Raw genomic sequence first — 27,652 nt, forward strand, 5'->3', positions numbered from 1 at the left:
TTTTTTGAGTACTTTATTTGAGTGATGGAAAATTTTGATTAAGGGGGGTATACACTCAGATAAAAAATAGATCAACAACTACGGAAGCATTGTAGGTAAAGTCATTATAAGCTTTGCTTGGGATGCTTCTCACGCTGAATGACTGAAAGGGTTAAAGAGTCAAATCTCATCCCGGGCAAGTCACGAATGACCTGAAACGTTTTAAACAAAACAAATAAACAATAATCATTAGTTCAACAACAGATGAACTTAAATTAAATTTTAAACATGGCGTTAACAGCAGAACATCAAGTTAAGTTGCTTTAATTTAAAAAGTTTTGACTGCGTAATGAAAGCACAATATGATATCAGACTTATGTTGAAATCAAAATGACTTTTCATTATGATAGGAGCTGCAAACTTTAATATCGATTTGCTTTCATTTTGTTAACCGACTTTGCTCGGGTCTCTCCATTTAAAGGATTTACATCCCTATTCATATTGTTTTAACACTATGTTGTAGCTGGCAGGTTAGCAGGTATTAGCAGCTAATCTGAACGTAATTTCGTTCAGCAACTTATACCCTACTGTTATATATTGAATGCATAGGTGGATCCAAGAGGATGTCTAATGAATTTTCTAATAAAGTATCTCAGTGTTTTGTAACGTTTTGCTGTTTTCATGACCATTTTTCTAGAAGTTGCAGGTAGAGAAGTGTTTCAAGAAAATTTTAAGGCGAAATCCAGAATTCCAAGATAGTTCTGAATTCAGCGTATTCTAAAGCAAATGAGAAAGAATTTCAGGATTCTAACGGAATTCGGAAGAGAATTATAAGTGAATTAGATATTCGACAAACTTAATGATCATATGACTACAATATTGACACCGAGCCTGGGCTTAAATATTTTAAATGTTAATCATTCAACCGGTCAAGCAAAGATTTCAAAGCGATTTTGTGGAGAGCTTGTACATTGATAATAACTCCAACGGAATCTTATTCTGAATATACCTATACTGCCCATAAACGCATATCAGTCCCATATGGATAGGAAATCAAGCAAAGATGGGACTGATATGCGATTATGGGTAGTATATATATGCAGAATTTCAAGCTAGTTTCAAGCTTATTCCTAAGAGAGTTCATAGTTGAAATCACAGAGAATTTTGATCCAAAGATGTTCGGTGTAGCGTACCAGGACATTCTGATGAAATTTCCAATTGAATGCAAAAAAGAGTTTTAAGTGAATTCTAAGAAAATTTCAAGAGATTCTCTTAAGGGAGTTTTGAGAAGAATTTCAAAAGAATTCTCGGAAAAGTTCCCTTGCAATTCTGAAGTAAATTCCAAGGAAATTCTGGAAGAATACTTTGTAACATCAGGCAAACCAAGAAATTTCTGAAGATTATGCCAAATGAATTTCAAAGATAATTATGGAGATAATTTCTATTGATTATCGATGTGAATCATAAGATTATTCTGAAATCCTGAAAGTTACTCTGAAGACAATTTTGAATGATTCTAAGGAAACCCTAGAGAAAATTACAAAGATATTCAGAGAAAAATAACCGAAGAAATAGTTAGGTTAATCCAGAAATTATAAATTTTCCAATATCTTGGTCTAAGGAAGCTAGAGGTGGGCAAAACCGCTCATCTGGCCGAGTGGATCAAACCATCCACACCATCCAGCTGATTAGAGGAAGCCGATTCTTTTGAACAGCTCTTCAGCTCACTTTAAATTTTTAGAAATTATGACAAATACAAAACCGGAAAATTAATAAGTGGTTTTAGTGCTTAAAACTGCATACAATCGTAAAAGTACACACTAAGATTAAATCACAAACCGACGTTTCCAAAAATTCCGGTTTCTGCAATTTCTTTGACATTTTTTTAACTGCCCTTTAATTCTCTGATTTGTCTTCGTGTTCTCGGAGCTTCCCTAAAACTCTCAACTCTAATGAAGATCTCAGTTCTGCTTTAAAATAAATTGAATTTTCTGGATTTCAGTGAAGTTCCTGAAATATTTCTGAGCTTTCATAAATTTTCTGAAGGTATCTATACTGAATCTCTCGGAACATCTTAAGGGTTCTCGATTTTATTTCAGCACCTCATGGAACTATCCTGACTTTGTCTAAACTCACGCTTATAGATTTTTAAAACAATTCAATAGTCTGGGCTAAAGTTTCGGGGACTTCCCCTATAGGATCTCTGGAATTCCCCAAAGATCTTTAGATCTAGCTTTTCTGAGATCAAAAGAACTTCATTAAACTTCCCACATTTTTGTTAGTACGAAACGACAAGACATTAAAAGAGTTGTGATCTTAGACTTACTAAAATGTTTAATGGATTGTCATGTCTTAAAAACGGTTGCGTTAAAAACGCATTTCATAAATAGCATTCTTATTATAAACCTGAAAATTATCACAAGGCCTATCCAGAAGATTGATCAATCTTGAAACAAATTCATGTTTAAAAAAGTTTGAAATAGTGACTTATTACAAGAAAAAGTGACTTTAGTGACTTGGCCTTAAAAAAAGAGACATTTTAGTGACTGGCTTGAAAAAAGTGACTCGCTACCAGCCCTGCAATTGTCATCCACTAGCCTCGAGAAGACCGCGAGTAATCGGTTCAAATCCATTAATTTTAGATTTAAGACATTAATAATGTATAACAAAAATGATAACGTGGCTGTGTAAAGTTTATTTGATTGAGCCTGTACAAATATATTAATCAACAAAAATAATTGTAATTAAATTAATTGCTTTTCCACGTCCATCGCATCCTTTTTTTTCTTCAAATTTGAGACCACAAAAGTCTTGCAAAAATATTTTAAATTTCACAATCCTATGCCTGAATTACCTTAAAAGTTTCCTATGTGCTTGGAATTTTCTCAAGAATTATCTTTGAATAATCCCACTGTTTGTGCAACTATCCACTAAGTGTGTACCTACCGTACCAGCCGTCCTGATATACACTACACAAACAGGTGCCGGTGGTAGTGGAATAAATGTATCATTTTCAGTGTATTGTATCCATTTTCAATATCAATATAATATCGTATGCCTCCGCCATGGCAGGGCGGCCAGACAATCGTTCGTCTTTTGATTTATAAAATAACACAACGGTGCGCGATCATCCCACAGTTTTCTACGAGTTCTTGTCAAAATTTCCCTTTAAATTCACTCTACAATGCTCTTCCAATTCCTAATCCCTTTGGCAAAAGCTGTCTCAAATTGTTCTCGATAATGCTCAACAACATTCTCTTGAAATATTTCTCAGAATTCCCACAATTGCCAAGGGAATGCCCACAGAATTGTCTTGAATGTTTTGATTTAACTCCATCATCGAGACTTTCAGTCTATGACTGATTCGTCTGCCTTGGAATCATGCTCAGAATTATCTTGGAATTCTCCTGAGAATACCCGGAACTCTCCTTAGCATTCCTTTAAGTATTATTGCAAAATACGGTTGGAATTCTCCACAAAATTTCCTGGAAATTCATTGAAATACTTCTGGAAATTGCTTGGAAATTCTCTTCAGCATTTTTCAAAATTCCATTGTTATGCTTCCAGAAGTTCTTAGTTATTTTCCTTGGAATCTTTCTCGTAATTCCCTTGGATTGTCTGCCGTGGAATTCTGCTCAGAACTATCTTGGAATTCTCCTGTGAATTCCCTGGACTCCCCCCTCAGCATTCCTTTAAGCGCTTTTCCAAAATTCGGTTGTTGGAATCCTCCACAAAATTTCCAATTATATTCTCCTGAAAATTTCTTAGAAATTTTCTTCAGCATTCTCCAAAATTCTAATGGAATGCTCCCAAAATTTCTTTGTAATTTTGCTTCGAATTTCATTGGAATCGTAAATCGAATTAGTGCTTTAAAAAACCTCGTTATTTGGGATTTACTTCGTAAAAAGAAAACTTGTTATTTGGGATTTACTTCGTAAAAAGAGGTTTTTAAATATATTGTCAAATACCCCACAATATGGGTATTTTTGGAATCAGGGTGACGTGTAGGGACCGTAAATCGATGTCTGATACCATTTTGAAATCCAAGATGGCCCTCCGGTCCTTACACGTCACACCGATTCTTAAGATACCCATGTTGTGGGTTATTTAACATTATTTTTCTGTTTTGATGTAACCGGAAGCCGCCATCTTGGATTTCAAAATGGCGTCACACATCGATTTCCAGTCCCTAAACGACAATCCGATTCCAAAAATACCCATATTGTGGGGTATTTTGCAAAATTTCCAACTTTTTATGTAACCGGAAGTCGCCATCTTGGATTTCAAAATGGAGTCAGACATTGATTTCCGATCCCTACACCTCACTCCGAATCCAAAAATACCCATATTGTGGGGTATATGACAGAATTTCCAAGTTTTTATGTAACCGGAAGCCACCATCTTGGATTCCAAAATGGCGTCAGATATCGATTTCTGGTCCCTGCACATCACCCTGATTCCAAAAATACCCATATTGTGGGGTATATGACAGAATTTCCATGTTTTTATGTAACCGGAAGCCACCATCTTGGATTTCAAAATGGCGTCAGATATCGATTTCTGGTCCCTGCACATCACCCTGATTCCAAAAATACCCATATTGTGGGGTATATGACAGAATTTCCATGTTTTTATGTAACCGGAAGCCACCATCTTGGATTTCAAAATGGCGTCACATATCGATTTCCAGTCCCTACACGACAATCCGATTCCAAAAATACCCATATTGTGGGGTATTTTGCAAAATTTCCAACTTTTTATGTAAGGGCCTGTTCATAAACTACGTAGACAGTTTTTTTGGGATTATTGACCCCCCCCCCTCCCCCTGAGTAGACAATTGTCCTTACAAAAAAATTAAAATTTGTATGGGCCGTGGATAATTGTCAACCCCCCCCCCCCCTAAACTGTCTACGTAGTTTACGGGCAGCCCCTAACCGGAAGTCGCCATCTTGGATTTCAAAATGGAGTCAGACATTGATTTCCGATCCCTACACCTCACTCCGAATCCAAAAATACCCATATTGTGGGCTATATGACAGAATTTCCAAGTTTTTATGTAACCGGAAGCCACCATCTTGGATTCCAAAATGGCGTCAGATATCGATTTCCGGTTCCTGCACATCACCATGATTCCAAAAATACCCATATTGTGGGGTATATGACAGAATTTCCAAGTTTTTATGTAACCGGAAGCCACCATCTTGGATTCCAAAATGGCGTCAGATGTCGATTTCCGGTCCCTACACGTCACTCCGATTGCAAAAATTCCCATATTGTGGGGTATTTGACAGAATTTCCATGTTTTCCTGTAACCGGAAGCCGCCATCTTTAATTTCAAAATGGCGTCACATATCGATTTACGGTCCCTATACGTCACTCCGATTCTAACAAGACCCATATTGTGGGGTATTTCACGGTATATCCCAGTTTCCCAAAATCACAAGAAAAAAAAACTCGTTATTTGGAATTTACTTCGTAAAAAAAAAACCTCGTTATTTGGGATTTACTTCGTAAAAAGAGGGACGTAAATTGAATACTGCGTAAAAAAGACTTCGTAAACGGAGGTTTCAGTGTATCAGAATTGGAGTTGGGCTTGAAGTTACCAAGACCTATTGTAGTGCTATCAGAATTCATTTGAAATTCTTGTCAGGCTGCCATTGGACTAAAAGTGTTGATTTGGGCTGTTAGTGGAATAAATATAAGAGCGAAAAAAAAAGAGATAAATTTCCACTAAGTATTTTATATCCATATTAGATACGAATTTCGACTAAAATGTGCACTATGCAGTCACCATCAGTGTCATAACTTGAAGTTTTTGTCAAAATGTCCTGTGTAAATATTGTTGGAATTCATCCAACAAAATTTCTTATTTTTTCATTATCATGAGAATTCTGCTTAAAATTCCGTTGAAAATTTCATCAAATTTTCGTTGGAAATTTCATCAAAATTCCATTGAATTTTTTTCTCAAAATTCTATAATAAACTCAGTAAAGGCACGGTATTACCAAGCCGGAGGTGGTGGGCTCGATTCCCGGTCCGGTTGAGGAAATCTTATAAGTTGAGAATTTTCTCGACATCCCTCATTGTGCTTGCCAACAAATCAGTGTTCAGAAATGCTCAAAAATTCAAATCTAATGCATGAGCCAGGAATTAAAAATGTCTTTAACTGACAAAATGACAAGCGATCAACGAATCGAATGATAGCGCTATGTCAGAACTGGAAAGAAATAATGATATAATCTTCTTCCTTTTTTCATGACAAGCAGCCCGTGCGACACAGCTCACTCGGGGCGGTAGAAGGAAACGAGCAAATTGTTTGCAAGCTGCTTCACGAAGTAAAGCCAAAGATGATACACGTGTGTTAATGGGATTATTTTTTTGTTATGTCTCCACCACTCCGATCGAGCTTTGTTACAGAGCGTCATGGTAGTCGTAGCAACCGTTTTGTCTGTATCGTTCGTTGGTTGCTTTATGTGTTTGGATTCGCTGTGCATGAGTTTATACGCCTACGAATTTTGGAATGCGAAATACAACTAAGGACAAGATTGATAGAATCCACAAATGGCACAATGATTTACAAGGCAAATCAGCCATGATAACGGCCATTTGTGGATTCTACCAAATTTGTTCTTAATTCACCATCATTGAGACTTCTGATTCAAAAATTAATTGCTTTATATTTTGGCATTTTGTCTTTGTTCTATGTGTTTATTGCATTATGGAAAACTAACAAAAGACACATCTGCATGTAATCGATTGACGTTTGAGCGGTTTGTATGAATTTTACTTTAGAAAGAATTTTTGACAATCTGAGTGTGAATGCGCAAAAATGCATGTTAATCTCAATCGTGAGTTTTGGTTTGCAAATTAACACGCGAATTTATTCTTCAGGCGAGCTTAAATAATAAGATTTGAAAATGATTTTCCGAACACTGCACAAAATATACAAATTCATGCAGTGGTTGGCATAGAAAGCTCTCAATTGATAACTATGGAAGTGCATCAAGAATACTAAGTTGAGGCCGGTAAAATATTCGTATAAGAAAAATAATGCATGTTCATAAACTACGAAGACAGTTTTTGAGGTTTTGGAATACAGTAATAACCTGGCTAAACAAGATTAAAACGGCCTAGAATTGCTGTAAAAACGTCACATTGGTCTAGAACATCACCAACAACCTAAAACTGACAACTCTCATAATAATCATAAAACGTTAAAATGGCCCTAAAAACGCCATAAATTGTCAAAATGGCCTAGACTTTCCAATCTGGCTGTATAATGCCGAAACGGCCATGACATTGAATATTTCAGCATAATTTTAAAATCACATAAATGCTGCATGCAATTAAAAAAAAACCTATCATCAAGTTGCCTGAATTTATGCGACCCACCTGAGGGCAGCCCACGATGCACCTATAGATTGAGAAACACTGGTCTAGGAGATATTGCCGGCAAATTCCATATTCAAATTTCAGATACAAATCTAGTTCTTCTCGGGCTAATTCAAGGAATACTTTAGGATAAATTACGGACCTCACACATTCCGCGCTTGGTTCATTTGTCTGTGATCAAACCCCGTAAAGCACGTGGGCCATATCCATGTACCAACCATCCCAGCCGCCACGACGATACTCACTGAACAACTCGGGAGGCGTCGTCACCGCTGCCGCCACCATTCGTCGCACTTTCATTGTTGTTCCCAACGGTGCCGTTTACGGGATTCTTCTCCGTCACCGTTACGGGCCGATACTGCAGTGCATTGTAGGTCTTCCAGAATAGATACTCCCGGTAGTATTTGAGTCCCTCGTACAGCGCCGCCATGATGAAAATAAGCAACATGGACCACAGCAGCCCGGACAGGCTGTCGATTTTCCACTGGTCGAACAGGATCGTCTCATTGTAGCCCCCGTGGAACTATTGAACGAAAACATTAAAACGAGATTGAATGAATGGGTACGAATGCGAATAGACGTGAGCAGAATCTAATTGTAAACTCAATTCTTACCGCCATTGACATCATCTGATGCATCATGCCACTATGTCCGGCATGACCACCTCCGTGGGCTGCGGCTCCCTGGTCCATCGTGTGATCCTGCAAGCTGTGCTCCATCGATCCGTGGTGTCCTTCGTGCTCGTCGTGCATTTCACTTCCGGCTGATTGGTTCATGTGGTGAGTATAGTCGTGATGCTCCGAGTGGTCCATGACAAGTGCCTGAAAACACGAAAAACGGGACAATACATTAGTCTAAAAAACGACCACTGAGTCACGTATTAAGTATGATATGAAACTTCAAACGGCATCGTCCTTATTCTGTGTTCAGACCCACATAGCAATCTGTTGTTGTTTTATTCAATGAAGTTTTTCCTGCACTGAAAATTGGCTGAGCATTGGCTTGCCAGTAAGGGATCATCCATACATGAAGTTCTTTAATTTTACTAATTTTAAACCTCCCCCAGCTCCTTGTAGCGTATTTTACTATTCCTAATACATAGCCGGCCACAACTACTGAAACGCCTCCCCCCTCAAATACTACGTCATTTATGCATGTTCCCCCCTCATCCACTTAAAATTAACCGTACACAGAGCTATCAACCAATTGAGTTTCTGATGTAGTGTGATGACCTCGAAGGCAGGAATTCGGTTACCCGACTATTTGTATACTTTTGTCTCGTTTCTGAAACTCCTTTCACTTCCCTCTGGTCAATCGGTTTGCTTGGGTAGGTGGGGCCTGTGAATGCCATGCCAGTCGTCATGGAACAGGAGTGCTATTCATTATTTGAAAGGATTTTCCTCATCTAAGATAGTCGAACTGGAATGCAAAGCTGGGTCGTGTTCTCCATTTTGCCAACATGCTGATAAAATAGCATTCCAACCACAAAATTTATGTTTAGTATTATTTGAACTAAGTTTGAAGCCAGAATGAGAGATCTAATGAGCACGATTTCCGAGAACTACACATTTTGCTGCATAGGAGCAAGGACCATATGCCAGCGCTGTCTATCTCAGTGACAAGAAGAAATATGTGAACTAGAAGATTTGGTGATTATTATTTCCAAAAAAGTTTAATTCTAGGAAATACCTGTCAATGGGTGCGCTAATTCAGAGCAGGAAAGCCCCTTTCTACATTTCACGCCCTCATCTGGCTTCTTTCTAAAGTTGTGCTCAAAAGGCGAACTGATGTACTTGAATGCTCGCAGCCAAGGTTACGGCAACGTATGATATTTGCCTCTTGGCTTTTTATGCAGCGGAAAATGATCAGTTAAAGCGTTGTTACGGCAAATTTCATGTTAAGGTCCATACAAAAACGTGACAAAGGGGAAGGGGACTTGAAAATTTGCATTTTGCGTGACGTAGTTGACGTTCCTTGTATAAAGAATACTTTTTGCCCTTCTTACAAAAAGGTTACACGTTATCATTGTCATGTCTCACTGTTCCCCACAGGTATGTTTTATAACAAAACAGTAAAATTGTGTTATTAAACAAACAAATTCATTTCATCACTTATGATTATAAAACCTTATAACTGTGATAGTAATAGCGTTAACTACCCCATTTCCGGCCTATTAAGCACAACCCGCACTTAGTCTTTCTTAATCTAGCGCAGTTTAGCACCAAAAGGAATGTTATTATTACTGATGGTTTCCAAATTTATTTACCTTTCCGGACGTACCGCAAGATTTGATAAAGAGAAACCAATCGTTGAGATATTGGCAAAAGTCTAACACTGCTTCTTGACGCCAAACTCGGCCTACGGATTCTAAACTCGGCCTAACGCATTGAAACGCCAATGAATTCACTTCGGCCTATCGGATGAAGATAAAAATTGATTCGGTCGGAGCGCTTCTTTTGTTTTTGGGAATAATGGTTGCAAACCATCATATCACGAGTTCTCATTGACTTCGTTCGGTAGCTTACTAACTAAAGTATCGTACCAAACGCATAATTGACTTGTTAACTCTGAAATCATGGATTTATTTGAAGTTTTCTGCTCGATAGGCCCAAAATGGGCGATTAGGCCGAAGTAGTTCTCTACCCTAAGTAAATTTAGATTGAATAAAGACTGTACTCGAAAAAAGAGAGACACATTGATTAGTATGTAACAGGCAGAATTTCATCACAATCTGTCAAGTGGTTATCGAGATGGCATCGGAGCACGAGTAGATGCACTAACAAATCTTGTGCGCCGTAGTGGAAACCCGAATGCGTCTCACAGATGGATCGGAAAACACCTGGGAATCTCCTTCATTCGACGATTTCTCGGGTGGTGAAGTCATTCAAGGAGACCCAAACGAACCAGCCGCGGGCAGACTGCGGCAGAAAATCGAAGACAGCTGACCCGATGAAGGTGTGGAGTCTGTTCAAGCGGCGGCCGAATCTTTTGAATCGCGATGCGGCGAAGATGGCGGATGTTTCCAGCTGGTTTGTCCAAAAACTATGAAACGTGCCGGCATCCACGTCTACAGGGTGCGGAAGGCACCTAACCGGAACGACAAACAAAACACGGTGACCAAATCCCACGCCAGAAAGCTGTACCGGGAGTAGATGACAAAACCGGGGTGCATCGTGATGGACGACGAGACTTACATCAAGGCGGACAAAAAGTAGTTGCCGGGGCAGGAGTTTTACGTTGCCAAATCACGGTTGGCCGAGGAGGTAAGGAAGAAGAAGGTGGATAAATTCGCTAAAAAGCTCTTGGTTGGTATATCATGACGGGTACAATCAATGGGCAAATCTACCGGACGAGTGCCTCCAGAAGCGCCTCCTACCCTTCCTGGGGTCTCACGGAGGCGAGACGCTATTTTGGCCACTACGCGCGGCCGGTGTTATACTGGTACAGAGACAACACACGCTATGTCTGAAGGCACTTTTTTTGCAACATTCATGTACCTCAGATTTTTCTTCACAGGATGTTAGTATTGATCCTAACAATCAAATCTGTGATGGTTTTAAAATATTTCATCTTGGGTTTTTTGAGAACAAGTGTTTTGAAGTTTACAAAGCCGATTATGAAGACGTATATGGACTATTGACCATACAACTATTACGAATTGTACAAATGCAGTCAAATAAGGTTCAAAAGTTGATTGCATTAATCCAAATGGCATTAAGGCCATCGTTCGGACATTTTGAGCCGTTTGTCTGTGATTTGGGTTGTTTTCCAGGAAACGTCCCGAAAATCCTGTGAAGGAAAGCGAATATCGGAAAACAAATTCCGTCCGATTGTAGCCAAGGATTTTGTTTTCCTAGTGGGGTAAAATTTGGGTGGAAAAGTGCATTCAACTTCAAGTGGTGTGCTTTTTCCGGGAAAGTGGCATTTCCACCCAAAGAGAATATGCACGTGAGTGTATATGTGCGCGCAAGGAAATGCAATCTTGCGCCTATGTTTTCCCGGGAATTTCCCAAGAAAGTATACCATATTTTTATACCAGGACATTCTGCAGACTATGCACAACATGATGGTATACATAAACATATGATTTTCGAAAATTTGTAGCATGGTTTTTCAATTTCCAAACCATGCGCCAAACATTCTCGCTGTAAATTCGTCACGGACATAGTAAATAAGCAATAAGCAATTACGCATTTGTTTTACCACGTTGCGACATTTTCTTGTTCCTTTGCTACCGGATCACATGTTCGTAGATCCACGAGTCCTTTTTCGCTAGTTCGCTCATCATATCAAATTGATCAGGAATTCTTCCGAAATGTCAATTGAAATTGAGATCTCCATATATTCTTTCATCATATCAAACTGAACAGGAGTTCTTCAAAATCTTATCTTATCTATCGAAGACTTACGACTTATGGGGAATTGAAATCGAATCCTGCATATTCCCTCATCACATCAAATTGATCAATAATTCTTCCGAATAATCAGAAATTATATATAAAACGTATGACTAATCGGAAATTGAAAATGAGTTCTCCATATATTCCATCAACACATCAAATTGATCAGAAATCCTTCTGTAGACATTCGGGCAGTTAGAATATATTTCAAAATACAAGGATGGTCAGAAATTCTCTAAAACTATCAAAAGTTATATGGAAACCCTTCGATTGATTGGAAATTGAAATCAAATTCTCAATTAATTCCTTGATCATATCATATTGGAATTATCAGGAATTATTCCGAATAATAAGAAATTAGATCGGAAAATGAAATCGAGTTCTCCATATGTTCCCTCATCACATCAAATTGATCAGGATTTCTTCCAAATTATCAGAATTAATATCGAACACGTATGACTTATTGGAAATTGAAATTGAGTTCTCCATATATTCCATCAACATATCAAATTAATCAGAAATCCTTCTGAAGATCTTCGGGCAGTTCGAATGTATTTCAAAATACAAGGATGATCAGGAATTATTTCGAAATTTCACCGAATTATCAGAAGTTATATGGAAACCCTATGACTGATTGGAAATTGAAATCGATTTCACCATAATGTGTACCCTATGTACCATATCAAAGTGTTCAGAAATTCTTCCGGATTATCAGAAATTATATTGAAGGTCTTCGACTAATAGAACAATTGCAACCAAGTTTCCATATATATCTCAATCAAATCAGGTTGATCAGGAATTCTTTCAAATTATCAGAAATTATTAAAAAAAACTTCCTGATCAGAAATTGAAATCGAGTTGTCCTTATGCCCTTACCATATCAAATTGATCAGGAATTCTTTCGTGTGACCAAAAATTGTATCGAATACCTACGAATGGTGGGAAATTGAAATCGAGTTTTATCAGGACATCTTCCGAATTATCAGAAATTATATCGAAGACCTACGACTGATCGGAAATTGAAATCGAATGATCCATATACACCCTAGCAAAGTGATAATGAATTCTTCCGAATTATCAGAAATCATATTCAGGGCCTTCGACTTATAGAAGAATTGTCATCGATTTTTCCATATAGGTATATCTTTATCATATCAGGTTGATCGGCTATACTTCCGAATTATCAGAAATTATATCAAACACATACGGCTAATTGGAAATTAAAATTGAGTTCCCCAAATATTCCCTCATCATATCAGATTTATAAGGAATTCTTCCGAATGAGCAGAAATTATAAAAAAGACCAATTACTGATCGGAAATTGAATTCGAGGTCTTTGTATATTTCCTCATCATATCAAAGTGATCAGGAATTCTTCCGGATTATCAGAAATTATATTGAAGGTCTTCGACTAATAGAACAATTGCAACCAAGTTTCCATATATATCTCAATCAAATCAGGTTGATCAGGAATTCTTTCGAATTATCAGAAATTATTTAAAAAAAAAAACTATTTCTGACCAGATATTGAAATCGAGTTATCCTTATTCCATGACCATATCAAATTGACACGGAATTCTTCCGAATTATCATACATTATATCGAAGGCCTACGACTGATCGGAAATCCAAATCGAGTTTTCCATATATTCCTTCATCATATCAAAGTGATCAGGAATTCTTCCGAATTATCATATATTATACCGAAGGCCTTCGATTAAAAGAAGAATTAAAATCGAGCTCTCCATATATATCCTTTTTCCATCAAATTGAACAGAAATTGTCAGTTGGTCAGTAAGAATGTATTTACAAAATGTAATAATGATCAGGAATCATATAGAAGACTTTCAAATAATTAAAAATTTGATTTAAACCCGTTGAATACTATCCAACAATGTCAGTTTGATAAATAATTCATTCGAATTATCATAAATGATACGAAGACCTACGATCGGAGATTGAAATCGAGCTCTCCATATATTCCCTGGTCATATCAGAGTGATCGGGAGTCCTTCTGATTATCTTTGGTCTGTAAGAATGTATTTTCAAAATTTAGCATTGATCAGGAGCCATGTAGACGATCTTCAAATGATCTTGAAATATAATTTGAATATTCTTACATCATATGAGATTGGTAAGGAATTCTTCCGAATTATAAGAAATTATTTCGAGGACTTCCAACTTATAGAAAAATTTATATTGTGTCCTCCATATATTCGCTTCTCATATCAAGTGATCTTCCGAAGATCTTTGGTCAGTTAGAATGTATTTTCAAAATATAAAAGGTTAGTCGAAGTCTTTCAAATGATCTTAAATTGAAATTCAATATTTTGAATATTATCGTCCCATATGAGGTTGATCAGTAATTCCTCCAATTTATCAGAATTTATATCGAAGACTTACGACTTACAGGAAATTGAAATCGATTCTCCATATATTCGCTCATCGTATCAAAGTGATCAGTAATTATTATGATGATCGTCAGTCAGATAGAATGTAGCAAAACTTCGAATATTCAAAGGATTTAATTTCAATTTCTGACCGTTTACAGATCTTCGACATGATTCCTGATCAACGCTATGTTATGAAAATACGTTCTTATTGACTGAAGATCTTCAGAAGAATTGCTGATATATTTGTTTTAAAAGGGGTGCTGGTGGTGTAGTGGTAAGCGTGATTCCCAAAAGTCCTGGGTTCAATCCAAGTCGGCACCACCGGGGTTTTCTGAGGAATAACATTTCTTATCACGCCTTCCTTCGGAAGGGAAGTTAAACCGTTGGTCCCCAGTCCATGAGTTGATGGGCCGATATGTAGGGTCCAGGTGTGGAAACTATCTCCCTGGTGCCGGTAGCATTGGTACTCAGTACGCAAAAGAAAATCGAAGGAAACAAACCAAGGATTTTTTTTATATGATAAAGAAATATAAAAAAAAATTTATTAGTCCAAGGTCTTCGATATAATTTTTGATAGTTCGAAAGTATTCCTAATCAACCTCATATGATGAGAGAATATTCAATGGAATTATTTTTAATGTTTAATCATTTGAAGATCTACGATTCTTATATTTTGAAATGCATTCTTACTGACCGAAGATCTTCATAAGAATTTTAAATAATTTCGATTTGATAAGGAAATATTATATCAATTTATCAATTTATTTATTTATTTGTTTAGTCGTTAATCAAAAGCGTAGAATACATTATAATATCATTACTTATGATCTATGATTTCGCAGTGCTTGTTAATTTTAGCGGTGAAATATTTAGGTCTATCATTTCACAGTTTTCATTATATATAGATATCATCTGACTTATCGATCCATATTTCGCGTAGCTAGTGCGGTGGCGATCTACCGCGAACAAATGTATATTACGCAATTTTCGAAAAGGTGCATAAAAATTAAGTCTTGATAAAAAATAACCTGAGTCAATGCGTTGCAAAGCTATACTGTTTACGGAAGAGACCATATATGTTATACCGATGCTCTTTCAATACCTGAATGTTGATTAACAAGCAACAGGCTTCATAAGATGGGAGAAGAAATGCTGTCCATCCCAATTAACTTATATAATAAAAACTACTTTTGGATTGACTCTATTCGTTCAATTGTGTAAGGTGTAAAGTGGAAACCAAAACGCTTTATAAAATAAAATTGCTTTATAAAATAAATGTGAATTGCCTGCTCTAAGAATTATTGTGTTATAATGATCCACAAATGCTTATTTAGAATCTAGAAAAACTTGAAAATCTTTTATTTTATATATTATTTATTTTATCAAACAAACTTTTACAACACCACGTCTAAAAAAAAACATATACTTCATCAACATGAATAAGCACTTTGAGCTTTTTCAAAATAAGAGAGATATCGTTAACGTACAAAATGAAAAGAAGAGGTCCCAAGTGCGAGCCCTGAGGAACTCTTGACAGGACTTGAAATGAATTTTATTTTATTTTTGCAGCATCTTACAATTTTCTGACGGTCCGTTCCCAAGTATCACTTGCAACATCGTTCTTGACAAATAAAAGTTGTGAATAAGTTCTATATTAATTGCTTGCAAAACGTCTTGTTTTAGACCCGTTGTATTGTTTTTGTGAAGTATTCAACCTTTCTGGTCAGGACATCTTCCGAATTAACAGAAATTATATCGAAGACCTACGACTGATCGGAAATTGAAATCAAATGATCCATATACACCCTAGCAAAGTGATATAGGTATATCTTTATCAATTTCCTCATCATATCAAAGTGATCAGGAGTTCTTCCGAATTATCAGAAATTAAATCAAATCAATTCTCCGTATATTCATCACATAAAATTGATCAGGAATTCTCCCGAATTATTAGAAATTATACCTAACACGTATGACTAATCGGAAATTGAAATTGAGTTCTCCATATATTCCATCAATATATCAAATTGATCATAAATCCTTCTGAAGACATTCGGGCAGTTAGACTGATTTTAAAAATACAAGGATGGTCAGGAATTATTTTGAAATTCTTCCAAATTATCAGAGGTTATATGGAAACCCTGCGACTGACTGGAAATTGAAATCGAATTCTCCATTAATTCCCTCATCATATCATATTGATCAGAATTGTTTACGAATTATCAGAAATTGCCACTGATCGGAAATTGAAATCGTGTTCTCCATATATTCCATCATCACATCAATTGATCAGGTATTCTCCCGAATTATAAGAAATTACATCGAAGACCGAATTATCAGAAGTTAGTTGGAAGCTTTACGGCTGATCGCAAATTGATATCGAGTTCTCCGTATATTTTCTTATCATGTCAAATTGATCATAAATTCATCTAAAGATCTTTTCAGTTAGAATGTATTTCAAAATATAAGGATCTCAGGAATAATGTCGAAGACTTTCAAATGACCAAAAATTGAATCTAAATCGTTTGAATAGTATTATTATTATTTAGCTTTATTAAGGAGGCTTTCAGCCTTAGGCTGGTTCGCCTCCACGTTTGAATAGTATCCCACCATACAAGAATGATCAAGAATTATTCCAAATTCTCCCATCCTATAAATTTTTTTCGAATCATCAGAAATTATATAGAAGCCTTACGGCTGATCAGAAAAATTTCCTCCGAAACACTTTTTATTGTAATTCTGGTTTATTGTAAGAATTTCAATCACATGAATAGTGCATCGCAATTTCTTAAAAAATAAATAAATAGGATGTCATTATCCAATCTCAATCTAACGAATTTGAGCGTGTGTGTAAAAACAGATATAGCAGGTGAAACTTTTAAATTCGCCACAGATTATGATTGTAATACTTCTATTGAAATATTCTTCCAAATAGCCGAATAAATATATAGTATCTCAATTTCCTCCTGAAATTAAAATTCATATCTATGGCATTTTCAATCAACGCAATGCTGATTTCATTCATTTCTGATTCAGAAAATGAGAGCATTCTGCTCGCAGTCATTGGTGTAAATGACCACATTGCAATTTATTTAAAAAAAAAATTTCTTAGAAATAAACCAAATAAATCAATTAAAAATCAGCAGAATCGCTGTCAAGATTTTTTACTTGGTCCAGTCACACGATGTTATATTTAAGATGTATTCATATTTGCTCACGTTTCTTAAACTGACATACGAAGAGATGTTGTATATAAGGCTAGCAAGTTTTCACCTAGTTTTTTTTTTATTAATATGTTATAAACAGATAATTGAGACATTCAATACCGAATTATAAATTCAAGATAAACAGCATGTCAGAAAATTTGAATACTTCACAAAAACAATACAAAAGGTCTAAAACAAGACGTTTTGCAAGCAATTAATATAGAACTTATTCACAACTTTTATTTGTCAAGAACGATGTTGCAAGTGATACTTGGGAACAGACCGTCAGAAAATTGTAAGATGCTGCAAAAAAAAATAAAATTCATTTCAAGTCCTGTCAAGAGTTCCTCAGGGCTCGCACTTGGGACCTCTTCTTTTCATTTTGTACGTTAACGATATCTCTCTTATTTTGAAAAAGCTCAAAGTGCTTATTCATGTTGATGAAGTATATGTTTTTTTTTAGACGTGGTGTTGTAAAAGTTTGTTTGATAAAATAAATAATATATAAAATAAAAGATTTTCAAGTTTTTCTAGATTCTAAATAAGCATTTGTGGATCATTATAACACAATAATTCTTAGAGCAGGCAATTCATATTTATTTTATAAAGCAATTTTATTTTATAAAGCGTTTTGGTTTCCACTTTACACCTTACACAATTGAACGAATAGAGTCAATCCAAAAGTAGTTTTTATTATATAAGTTAATTGGGATGGACAGCATTTCTTCTCCCATCTTATGAAGCCTGTTGCTTGTTAATCAACATTCAGGTATTGAAAGAGCATCGGTATAACATATATGGTCTCTTCCGTAAACAGTATAGCTTTGCAACGCATTGACTCAGGTTATTTTTTATCAAGACTTAATTTTTATGCACCTTTTCGAAAATTGCGTAATATACATTTGTTCGCGGTAGATCGCCACCGCACTAGCTACGCGAAATATGGATCGATAAGTCAGATGATATCTATATATAATGAAAACTGTGAAATGATAGACCTAAATATTTCACCGCTAAAATTAACAAGCACTGCGAAATCATAGATCATAAGTAATGATATTATAATGTATTCTACGCTTTTGATTAACGACTAAACAAATAAATAAATAAATTGATAAATTGATATAATATTTCCTTATCAAATCGAAATTATTTAAAATTCTTATGAAGATCTTCGGTCAGTAAGAATGCATTTCAAAATATAAGAATCGTAGATCTTCAAATGATTAAACATTAAAAATAATTCCATTGAATATTCTCTCATCATATGAGGTTGGTTAGGAATACTTCTGAACTATCGAAAATTATATCGAAGACCTTGGACTAATAAAAAATTTGAAATCGAGTTCTCCATATATTTCTTTATCATATAAAAAAAATCCTTGGTTTGTTTCCGTCGATCTTGTTTTCCGTACTGAGTACCAATGCTACCGACACCAGGGAGATAGTTTCCACATATCGACCCATCAACTCATGGACTGGGGACCAACGGTTTAACTTCCGTTCCGAAGGAAGGCGTGATACGAAATGTTATTCCTCAGAAAACCCCGGTGGTGCCGACTTGGATTGACGCCAGGCCTTTTGGGATGAGAGGGAATCACGCTTACCACTACACCATCGGCGCCCCTTTTTATAACAAATATATCAGCAATTCTTCTGAAGATCTTCAGTCAATAAGAACGTATTTTCATAATATAGTCATTCTATCTGACTGACGATCATCATAATAATTCCTGATCACTTTGATATGATGAGCGAATATATGGAGAATCGATTTCAATTTCCTGTAAGCCGTAAGTCTTCGGTACAAACTCTGATAAATTGGAGGAATTACTGATCAACCTCATATGGAGCGCTAATATTCAAAAGATTGAATTTCAATTTTAGATCATTTGAAAGCCTTCGACTAACCATCTTTATATTTTGAAAATACATTCTAGCTGACCGAAGATCGTCGGAAGAAGACTCGATATGAGAAGCTAATATATGGAGAACACAATATAAATTTTTCTATAAGTTGGAAGTCCTCGAAATAATTTCTTATAAATCGGAAGAATTCCTGACCAATCTCATATGATGTAAGAATATTCTAATGGTTTTATTTCAAGATCATTTGAAGATCGTCTACATGACTCTTGATCAATGCTGAATTTTGAAAATACATTCCTACAGACCAAAGATAATCAGAAGGACTCCCGATCACTCTGATATGACCAGGGAATATATGGAGAACTCGGTTTCAATCTCCGATCGTAGATCTTCGTATCATTTTTTTGAATGAATTATTTATCAAACTGACATTGTTGGATAGTATCAAATTTTTGATGATTTGAAAGTCTTCTATATGATTCCTGATAATTATTACATTTTGTAAATACATTCTTACTGACCAAAAATGTCCAGAACAATTTCTGTTCAATTTTATGGAAAAAGGATATATGTGGAGAGCTCGATTTCAATTCTTCTTTTAATCGAAGACATTCGGCATAATATATCATAATTCGGAAGAATTCCTGATCACTTTGATATAATGAAGGAATATATGGAAAACTCGATTTGGATTTACGATCAGTCGTAGGCTGATATAATGTATGATAATTCGGAAGAATTCCTAGTCAATTGGATATGGTCATGGAATAAGGAGAACTCGATTTCAATTTCTGGTCAGAAATAGTTTTTTTTTTAAATAATTTCTGATAATTCGAAAGAATTCCTGATCAACCTGATTTGATTGAGATATATATGGAAACTCGGTTGCAATTGTTCTATTAGTCGAAGACCTTCAATATAATTTCTGATAATCCGGAATAATTTCTGAACACTTTGATAGAGTACATAGGGTACACATTATGGTGAAATCGATTTCAATTTCCAATCAGTCATAGGGTTTCCATATAACTTCTGATAGTTTGGAAGAATTTCTGACCATCTTTGTATTTTGAAATATATTCTAACTGCCCGAACGTCTTTAGAAGGATTTCTGATCAATTTGATGTGTTGATGGAATATATGGAGAACTCAATTTCAATTTCCGATTAGTCATAAGTTTTATATATAATTTCTGATTATTCGGAAGAATGATGTGATGAGGGAATATGCAGGATTCGATTTCAATTCCGGATAAGTCGTATGTCTTCGATAGATAAGATAAGATTTTGAAGAACTCCTGTTCAGTTTGATATGATGAAAGAATATATGGAGATCTCAATTTCAATTTCCGATCCGTCGTAGGTCTTCAATATAATTTTTGACATTTCGGAAGAATTCCTGATCAATTTGATATGATGAGCGAACTAGCGGAAAAGGACACGTGGACCTACGAACATGTGATCCGGTAGCAAAGGAACAAGAAAATGTGGCAACGTGGTAAAACAAATGCGTAATTGCTGATTGCTTCTTTACTATGTCCGTGACGAATTTACAGCGAGAATGTTTGGCGCATGGTTTGGAAATTGAAAAACCATGCTACAAATTTTCGAAAATCATATGTTTATGTATACCATCATGTTGTGCATAGTCTGCAGAATGTCCTGGTATAAAAATATGGTATACTTTCTTGGGAAATTCCCGGGAAAACATAGGCGCAAGATTGCATTTTCTTGCGCGCACATATACACTCACGTGCATATTCTCTTTGGGTGGAAATGCCACTTTCCCGGAAAAAGCACACCACTTGAAGTTGAATGCACTTTTCCACCCAAATTTTACCCCACTAGGAAAACAAAATCCTTGGCTACAATCGGACGGAATTTGTTTTCCGATATTCGCTTTCCTTCACAGGATTTTCGGGACGTTTCCTGGAAAACCACCCAAATCACAGACAAACGGCTCAAAATGTCCGAACGATGGCCTTAAAGAAGTTTTCTTTGACTCCCAAGTAAGATCCATATTGATTTTGAACATTGTGATAAATCAATTAATATTTGTTGGTAGCATAATATCTTGCTTAATTTCTCTTCCCTCATAAAAGTAAAAGAGAAAGAAGCGAGCAGGACAGTCCGAGACAGCCACGTAAATCTCATGAAGAAAATAGAGAGCTCGCGTGTTGTGCTTCGAAAAGTGTATCTGTGAAAAAATGAAGCCACTTTAGGAGCGACGATCGTTGAAAGATTTTTACCGGAATTCAATAAAGGAGATAGTAGATATCCGAAAGTTTTTTGTCTTGTACTCAGCAGCTGGCGAAGGTGGTATTTACCACTAAATCATCCTGAGGGGCGGAAAATTAGCTTGGATTTTTAAAAATTAATAGATATGTTTGACTCGTTAATACAGGAATGAAACTCACATGAAGTTAGTTACTCTTGCCCAGTGAGTTTAGGTAGCCCTCACCTTGAATTACTACAGAGTTGCTAGAGCTTCATTGCAGTTCCCATATTTTGTCTATGGAAATTTTCAGGAAGGTTCAGCGACCTTCTAGGAAATTCTGCGAACTATAGGGAACTGGTGTGAATTTTAGGAAAGTACTGCAAACTTTAAATAATTTCCTCCAATGAAGCAGAAAAATTCAACAACTTTCAGATAAGTTCAGTGAACTTCAGGGAAGTTCTACAAACTTCAGGAAAATTATTCAAAAAGATGTGCTTCGATCTTCAGAAAAGCTCTTTAAACTTCAGGAAAATTATGCCAACTTCAGGGACGTTTTGTGAGCTTCTGGGGAGTTCAATGTCGTTCTGGTAAGTTCTACGAACTTCAAGAGAGTTTTGTGAACTGTAGCAACATTATATGAATTTCAATGATGCTCTTCAAAAAGTTCTTTAAACGTGAAGAAATTTTGGCAAACTTTAGGGTGGTATGTGAACCACAGGCAAAATTAAATAAAATTAGGAAAGTACTATGAAGTTTAAGAAATATCTGAGAATTTAAGGTAAAAATGACAAACTCAGATACGTTCAAATAACATCAAGAAAGTTTGAAGAATTTCATCGAAGTTCAAATCAAGGAAAAACAGGGCTTTGAATTTGGATGTAACTTCTATTGGCTGTTTCATCGGTCGTTGGTGGAACAACTCCCACTCTATGTCTTAGAAAACAGGTATAGTAGAAAGAATTGCTTGTGATATTTCTTTCTCTTTTACGCTTCCCTTATGAAATGTGATCGAGGACATGAGCAAGGTAAAAATGAGAGTTCGCCACCTAAAAGCTAGAAAAATGGGCAAGAAAAAGCTAGCCTTATGCTCCATGTCCGAGTGAAGTGGGAAGGAAGGAAGGAAGATCCTAAGAAATTTATATGTTCAAATTGTGGTGAAAACCACAAATCCAATTTTTTGGAATGTAAGACTCGCAAAGCGATCCTACAATCTCGTTCTAAGCGTCAGGTAGGAAACGCTCCACGTTTCCGACCAGGTATAGATTCCTCTGCTGTTTACAACGGTCAGCGAGGAACAAATTGTACATTCGCACCCGTAGGTACAAATATCACCCCTGTTTCAAATTTTTCATCTGTACCTACTCCATTCGCTGCTAACAATGTTCAGCGAGTTAATGGCGAATTAATGACATGACCTATGCTGCTATTGCAGCGGGTAGAAATCAAAATACTAACCAACGTAATTTTAACGGAAATTTTGACAATTTTGACTTAGGAAGCATTACTGCCCCTAAAATGGAATTTTTACAGAAATCATTAATTGACATGATTTCTGATATGCTTAAATCTAACTCCATGTTTGATGCTATTCAAACTGGGGTAAAATTTGCAAATAATATTGTCATGACTTTAAAATTAAGTGATGGATTTTAAAGCATTAAATATTTTAAATTGGAATGCTCGATCTCTTAAAGATAATGAAGACGAGCTATTTAACTTTTTGAGAGTTCATAACGTGCATATTGCCGTTATAACTGAAACGTTCCTTAAACCTGACCATAAGGTTAAGAAGGACGCAAATTATTTGATTTGTAGAAATGATCGTCGTGATGGACCCTGTGGTGGCGTTGCCATCATTATTCATAGACGAATCAAACATAAAATTCTTTCTTCATTTGAAACCAAAGTTTTTGAAACTTTGGGAGTTTCTGTTGAAACAAAATTTGGACAACTTACGTTTATAGCTGCCTATTTGCCATTCCAATGCGTAGGCCAGCATAAGAATTTTCTCAAGGGTGACCTTCAGAAACTTACCCGTCATAGGTCTAAATTCTTTATTATTGGTGATTTTAATGCAAAACACCGCTCATGGAATAATGCTCAAAGCAATTCCAATGGTAATATTCTGTTTGATGATTGTTCTGCAGGTTATTACACTATTCAATATCCAAACAGCCCAACATGCTTTTCTTCTGCAAGAAATCCCTCCACTATTGATTTGGTCTTAACTGATTCATGTCAACTTTGTAGCCAATTGGTTACCCATGCTGACTTCGGTTCTGATCACCTTCCAGTAACTTTTGAAATATCCCAAGAAATAATTTGTAATCCCAACAGCTCTACTTTCAATTACCATAGAGCTGATTGGGAGCAATATCGAACATATATGGAATATAACTTCGATCCAAACATTCCTTTGCAAACCAAAGATGAAATTAATTATGCTCTTGAATCTCTGACTACTTTTATAGTTGAAGAAAGAGCTGCCCAGTACCAAAATGCGAGGTTAAATTCGATTCAATTATAATAGTCTTAAAAATGTCCGTAGGAGACAATATCAAAGAACACGCGATCCTACCATGAAAGTTATCTGGCGGGATTTGCAAAAACAAATTGAAAAGCGATTCTCAGCCCTGAGGAACAAAACCTTTGAAAATAATGTTTCTAAATTAGACCCGAGTTCCAAACCCTTTTGGGAACTTACAAAAATTTTGAAAAAAAACCTCAAAAGCCAATTCCAGCGCTTAAAGAAGGTGGTAAAATTTTGATCACAAATTTGGAAAAAGCTCAGATAATCAGGTTGCTCGGGATTATCTGAATATTTTCTCTTGGTGATTCCTGGGGGACTGATTTGGACGAAGTAAGGTCTATAACTAAAAAGTTTCAAAATATGAAAGCTCTAGAATTTTCTATATCCTCATCAAAAAACTCCCAGAGAGTACCTTGTCTTTCTTGGTAAAATTATTTAACAGATGTTTCCATTTGGAATAATGCAAAAGTTGTTCCAAGCCGGATAAAAATCCAGCTGAAGCTTCTAGCTACCGCCCAATAAGTTTGCTTTCTTCAATAAGTAAACTTTTTGAAAAGATAATTTGGAATAGAATGATGCTTCACATCAATACGAACTCAATTTTTTCAGATGAGCAGTTTGGATTTCGCCATGGGCATTCAACTACTCATCAACTCTTAAGAGTTACCAATTTAATTCGTTCAAACAAATCTGAAGGCCACTCAACTGGAGTTGCTCTTCTAGATATAGAAAAAGCATTCGACAGTGTTTGGCATGAAGGTTTGATTGCTAAATTGAAAAAGTTTAATTTTTCACTTTATATTATGAAATTAGTTCAAAATTATTTAACTGACAGAACTCTGCAGGTAAATTATCAAAATTCCAAATCTAATCGACTACCTGTTAGAGCAGGAGTTCCTCAGGGTAGCATTCTTGGGCCTATATTGTATAACATTTTCACTTCGGACCTCCCTGATTTGCCTCAGGGTTGCCACAAATCTTTGTTCGCTGATGACACAGGCATTTCCGCTAAAGGAAGAAGTCTTCGTGTTATTTGCAGCAGACTGCAGAAAAGTTTAGATATTTTCTCTTCTTATTTACAAAAATGGAAGATTTCTCCCAACGCTTCCAAAACTCAACTTATAATATTTCCACATAAGCCTAGAGCTTCGTTTTTGAAACCTAGTAGTAGTCACATAGTCACTATGAACGGAGTTCCAATTTCCTGGTCAAGTTTTAAGATATCAATTGTTATGCTGACATGCAGGTTTAAAAAAACCTGTTTAAAATACTGAATTGCCAAGACAGGAACGATGTAAAAACACTTAGCTATATATCATAACAATTAAGGCTGGTAAGTTACTGTAGTAACTGGAGCACCTAGGTTAAAATGAAATGTAATTTATTTTGAATTTGGAACAAATAAAGAGTTAAAAAAAAAACAACCGAAGTTATTGCAGTTTGAAGCTTTACTTCCATTTATATGAGTGAGGAGGGCGAGATGAGATTGAAAAATTGTTTGTGAATAATTCATCTGAACACACCAAATCAATAAGATAAGAAACTCCGTAGTTATTTCAGTTTGGAGTCTGACTTTCATTGCTACACCGACAGTATATTATTATCAATAGACTTAATTATGATTTTCTTCATATTCGAGCAGAGTTTTGAAGAAAAACGAGAAAAATTTACTCAGTCTATAAGTGACTTGCGTTTTTGAAAATTTGAGTAAACGGATATAAAAAAAAAAGTCGTATTCAACGGCCGTGCACTTAATGAAGCACTTATTTTCCATCCGATGTCATTACGATTGCTTACGGCAACGTTTTCGAAAAAAAAAATCGCTTTGACGGGGCTATTTTATTTCACAAATGACGCTACTTCAGTATTGCCAGCAACAAAAATCCCCATAGCCAGAAATTTGGAAAAATTGAATGAGAGCAAACCAAGAGGGTTGTCAACATGTAATATTTCCTACTTACAGATCAATACTCCTGCGTTTCATTTCCTTGGGTGATGTGTATTAGATAAACTGCATTAATTGAAAAATTCCAAGATTGGATTTTTTGAAACGGTTGTGGAATATTGTTTACAGAGCTTGCAGTACGTCAACTACTGCTTACATCGCGAAATATTGCGTTGATCGATATTGATATTTGTTTGCTGTGTAAGCATGGGAATGTGCGAGCCAACTCTGAACGTGAACAACAATGGATTAATATAATTTGTTGAAAAGATCGTAAACAATTCAGTTATTTATGCATCAACCCACTCTGGATCCATAGAAGTAGGCTGCTCCGATTATTCGTGTTCCACAGGGAATTTTGATAAGCACATGACCTACGACACGTGTCGCCATAACGACCTATTGTGGCATTATTGCTATAATTCTTTCCTGCTATTATAAAACATAAATTTCGCAAATATTGCCAACCGCGACATTGCGGTGTTGATTTACGATCACCAGTTTTTTCACATGATTCGGCAGGTTGTATAGGTGCTCCGCGGATGCCTCGCGGATCTAAAGCACATTCACAACTTCCTTTCAGCAGAAGCAGGTTCCACCAGTAAGCGACTACAACTCAAGGTCGTCCAGTTTTGTCGATAAAATTCCTTACTTTTTTTTTTCGGTTTCACTAACTCATTCACAGAATGGCTGATGCACACTGATGTGCGGCAATCTTATTTTTTCAGGCAGCTGGCGTTTATTGGACACTATCATACGTTCACCTCGCACAACTTGTTGAATTGGCATTTCGTACCATCAGCACGTACGAAATCAATTTTTAGCAACTGCTGAGCGCACACTTAATTCTCGAGCAAATGGCCAAACCGACGTAAGTACTTTGGTAAACATTGGCTAAGTTTGTCGAAACTGTTTGGAAATGTCACCACGCAGGTCATGCTAGTGTGCGTGGGCGCGCTTACAGTATCGACAAATTGAAGTTTGAGCCCATTGTGTACACAATTACTTACGTCGATTTGACTATTCGCTCGAGATAATTTTTTTGTTGGCAAACTACGAAAAGAAAATGATCGATTTTCGCAATTATGTTTACCTCGTACCTACTAAGGGTATTTGGAATAAAGTGGAAACATGTCACGATTTCCGTTTGTTTCAATTTGCTATCGAGTACACCATTGCCAATTAATCTCGGCAAAGGCAAAGTACACACAGACAGACGAGTTTATTATGACCGAGCGCCTATTTGCACTGGTAATCAGACACAATAAATAAATACACTACGTGATCGGGTTGGCTAGCCCCGTCCAAACCGGCAAAGGTTCCACCTTCGGATTGTTGTTATTTTTATGCAATTGACCGGCAGCCCGGGGAGAAGGCGACCGGCGACTTTATCACAATTACAATGCATGGAATGATGGGATTCATATTGCCTCGGTGAGGGTGACCCCCACGCGGAATCATCCTCAACGATGCATATTTACAGTTGAAGCACTTCGTCCTAAAATATGCTTTTCTCCCGATTGATTTCACCTAGAACGATTTGAACTATAAAAACGTCATGAAGTATTGATTTTATCAACCAAGTTAATTTCAGGGACACCCTAAACTGCCACACTCTTGATTGATGTGAGTTCTGGTTATGGATTGATTGCAGTGTGTTTTTTTATAGCAGTGGTAGTAGCACATTTGTTATACAGTGCTGTTCGATACAATAGCAGCGCA

At 36.2% G+C, this 27,652-nt stretch overlaps 1 protein-coding gene across 7 annotated transcripts in view; it reads right to left on the reverse strand.

Moving 5' to 3' along the window:
* Positions 1-27,652, reverse strand: part of Ctr1A (Copper transporter 1A) — a 142,110-nt gene that overhangs the window by 16,746 nt on the left and 97,712 nt on the right. For 6 of the 7 annotated variants that reach the window (XM_065221987.1, XM_065221994.1, XM_065221993.1 and 3 more), the window contains 2 exons: positions 7,986-8,192; positions 7,617-7,894 (listed from right to left, as the gene is read on the reverse strand). In XM_065221987.1, the coding sequence (XP_065078059.1) occupies positions 7,617-7,894; positions 7,986-8,183 (476 nt within the window). In that variant the 5' untranslated portion in view covers positions 8,184-8,192. Of the gene's footprint in view, positions 1-7,616; positions 7,895-7,985; positions 8,193-27,030; positions 27,052-27,652 lie in introns of those variants that run through there. The other variant, XM_065221992.1, reaches the window with a different exon arrangement.

The sequence above is a fragment of the Ochlerotatus camptorhynchus genome, unplaced genomic scaffold, assembly GCF_037179485.1.
Source record: "Ochlerotatus camptorhynchus isolate MF236.1 unplaced genomic scaffold, CSIRO-AGI_Acam_v1.1 ptg000151l, whole genome shotgun sequence".
NCBI classification, from domain to species: Eukaryota; Metazoa; Arthropoda; class Insecta; order Diptera; family Culicidae; genus Ochlerotatus; species Ochlerotatus camptorhynchus.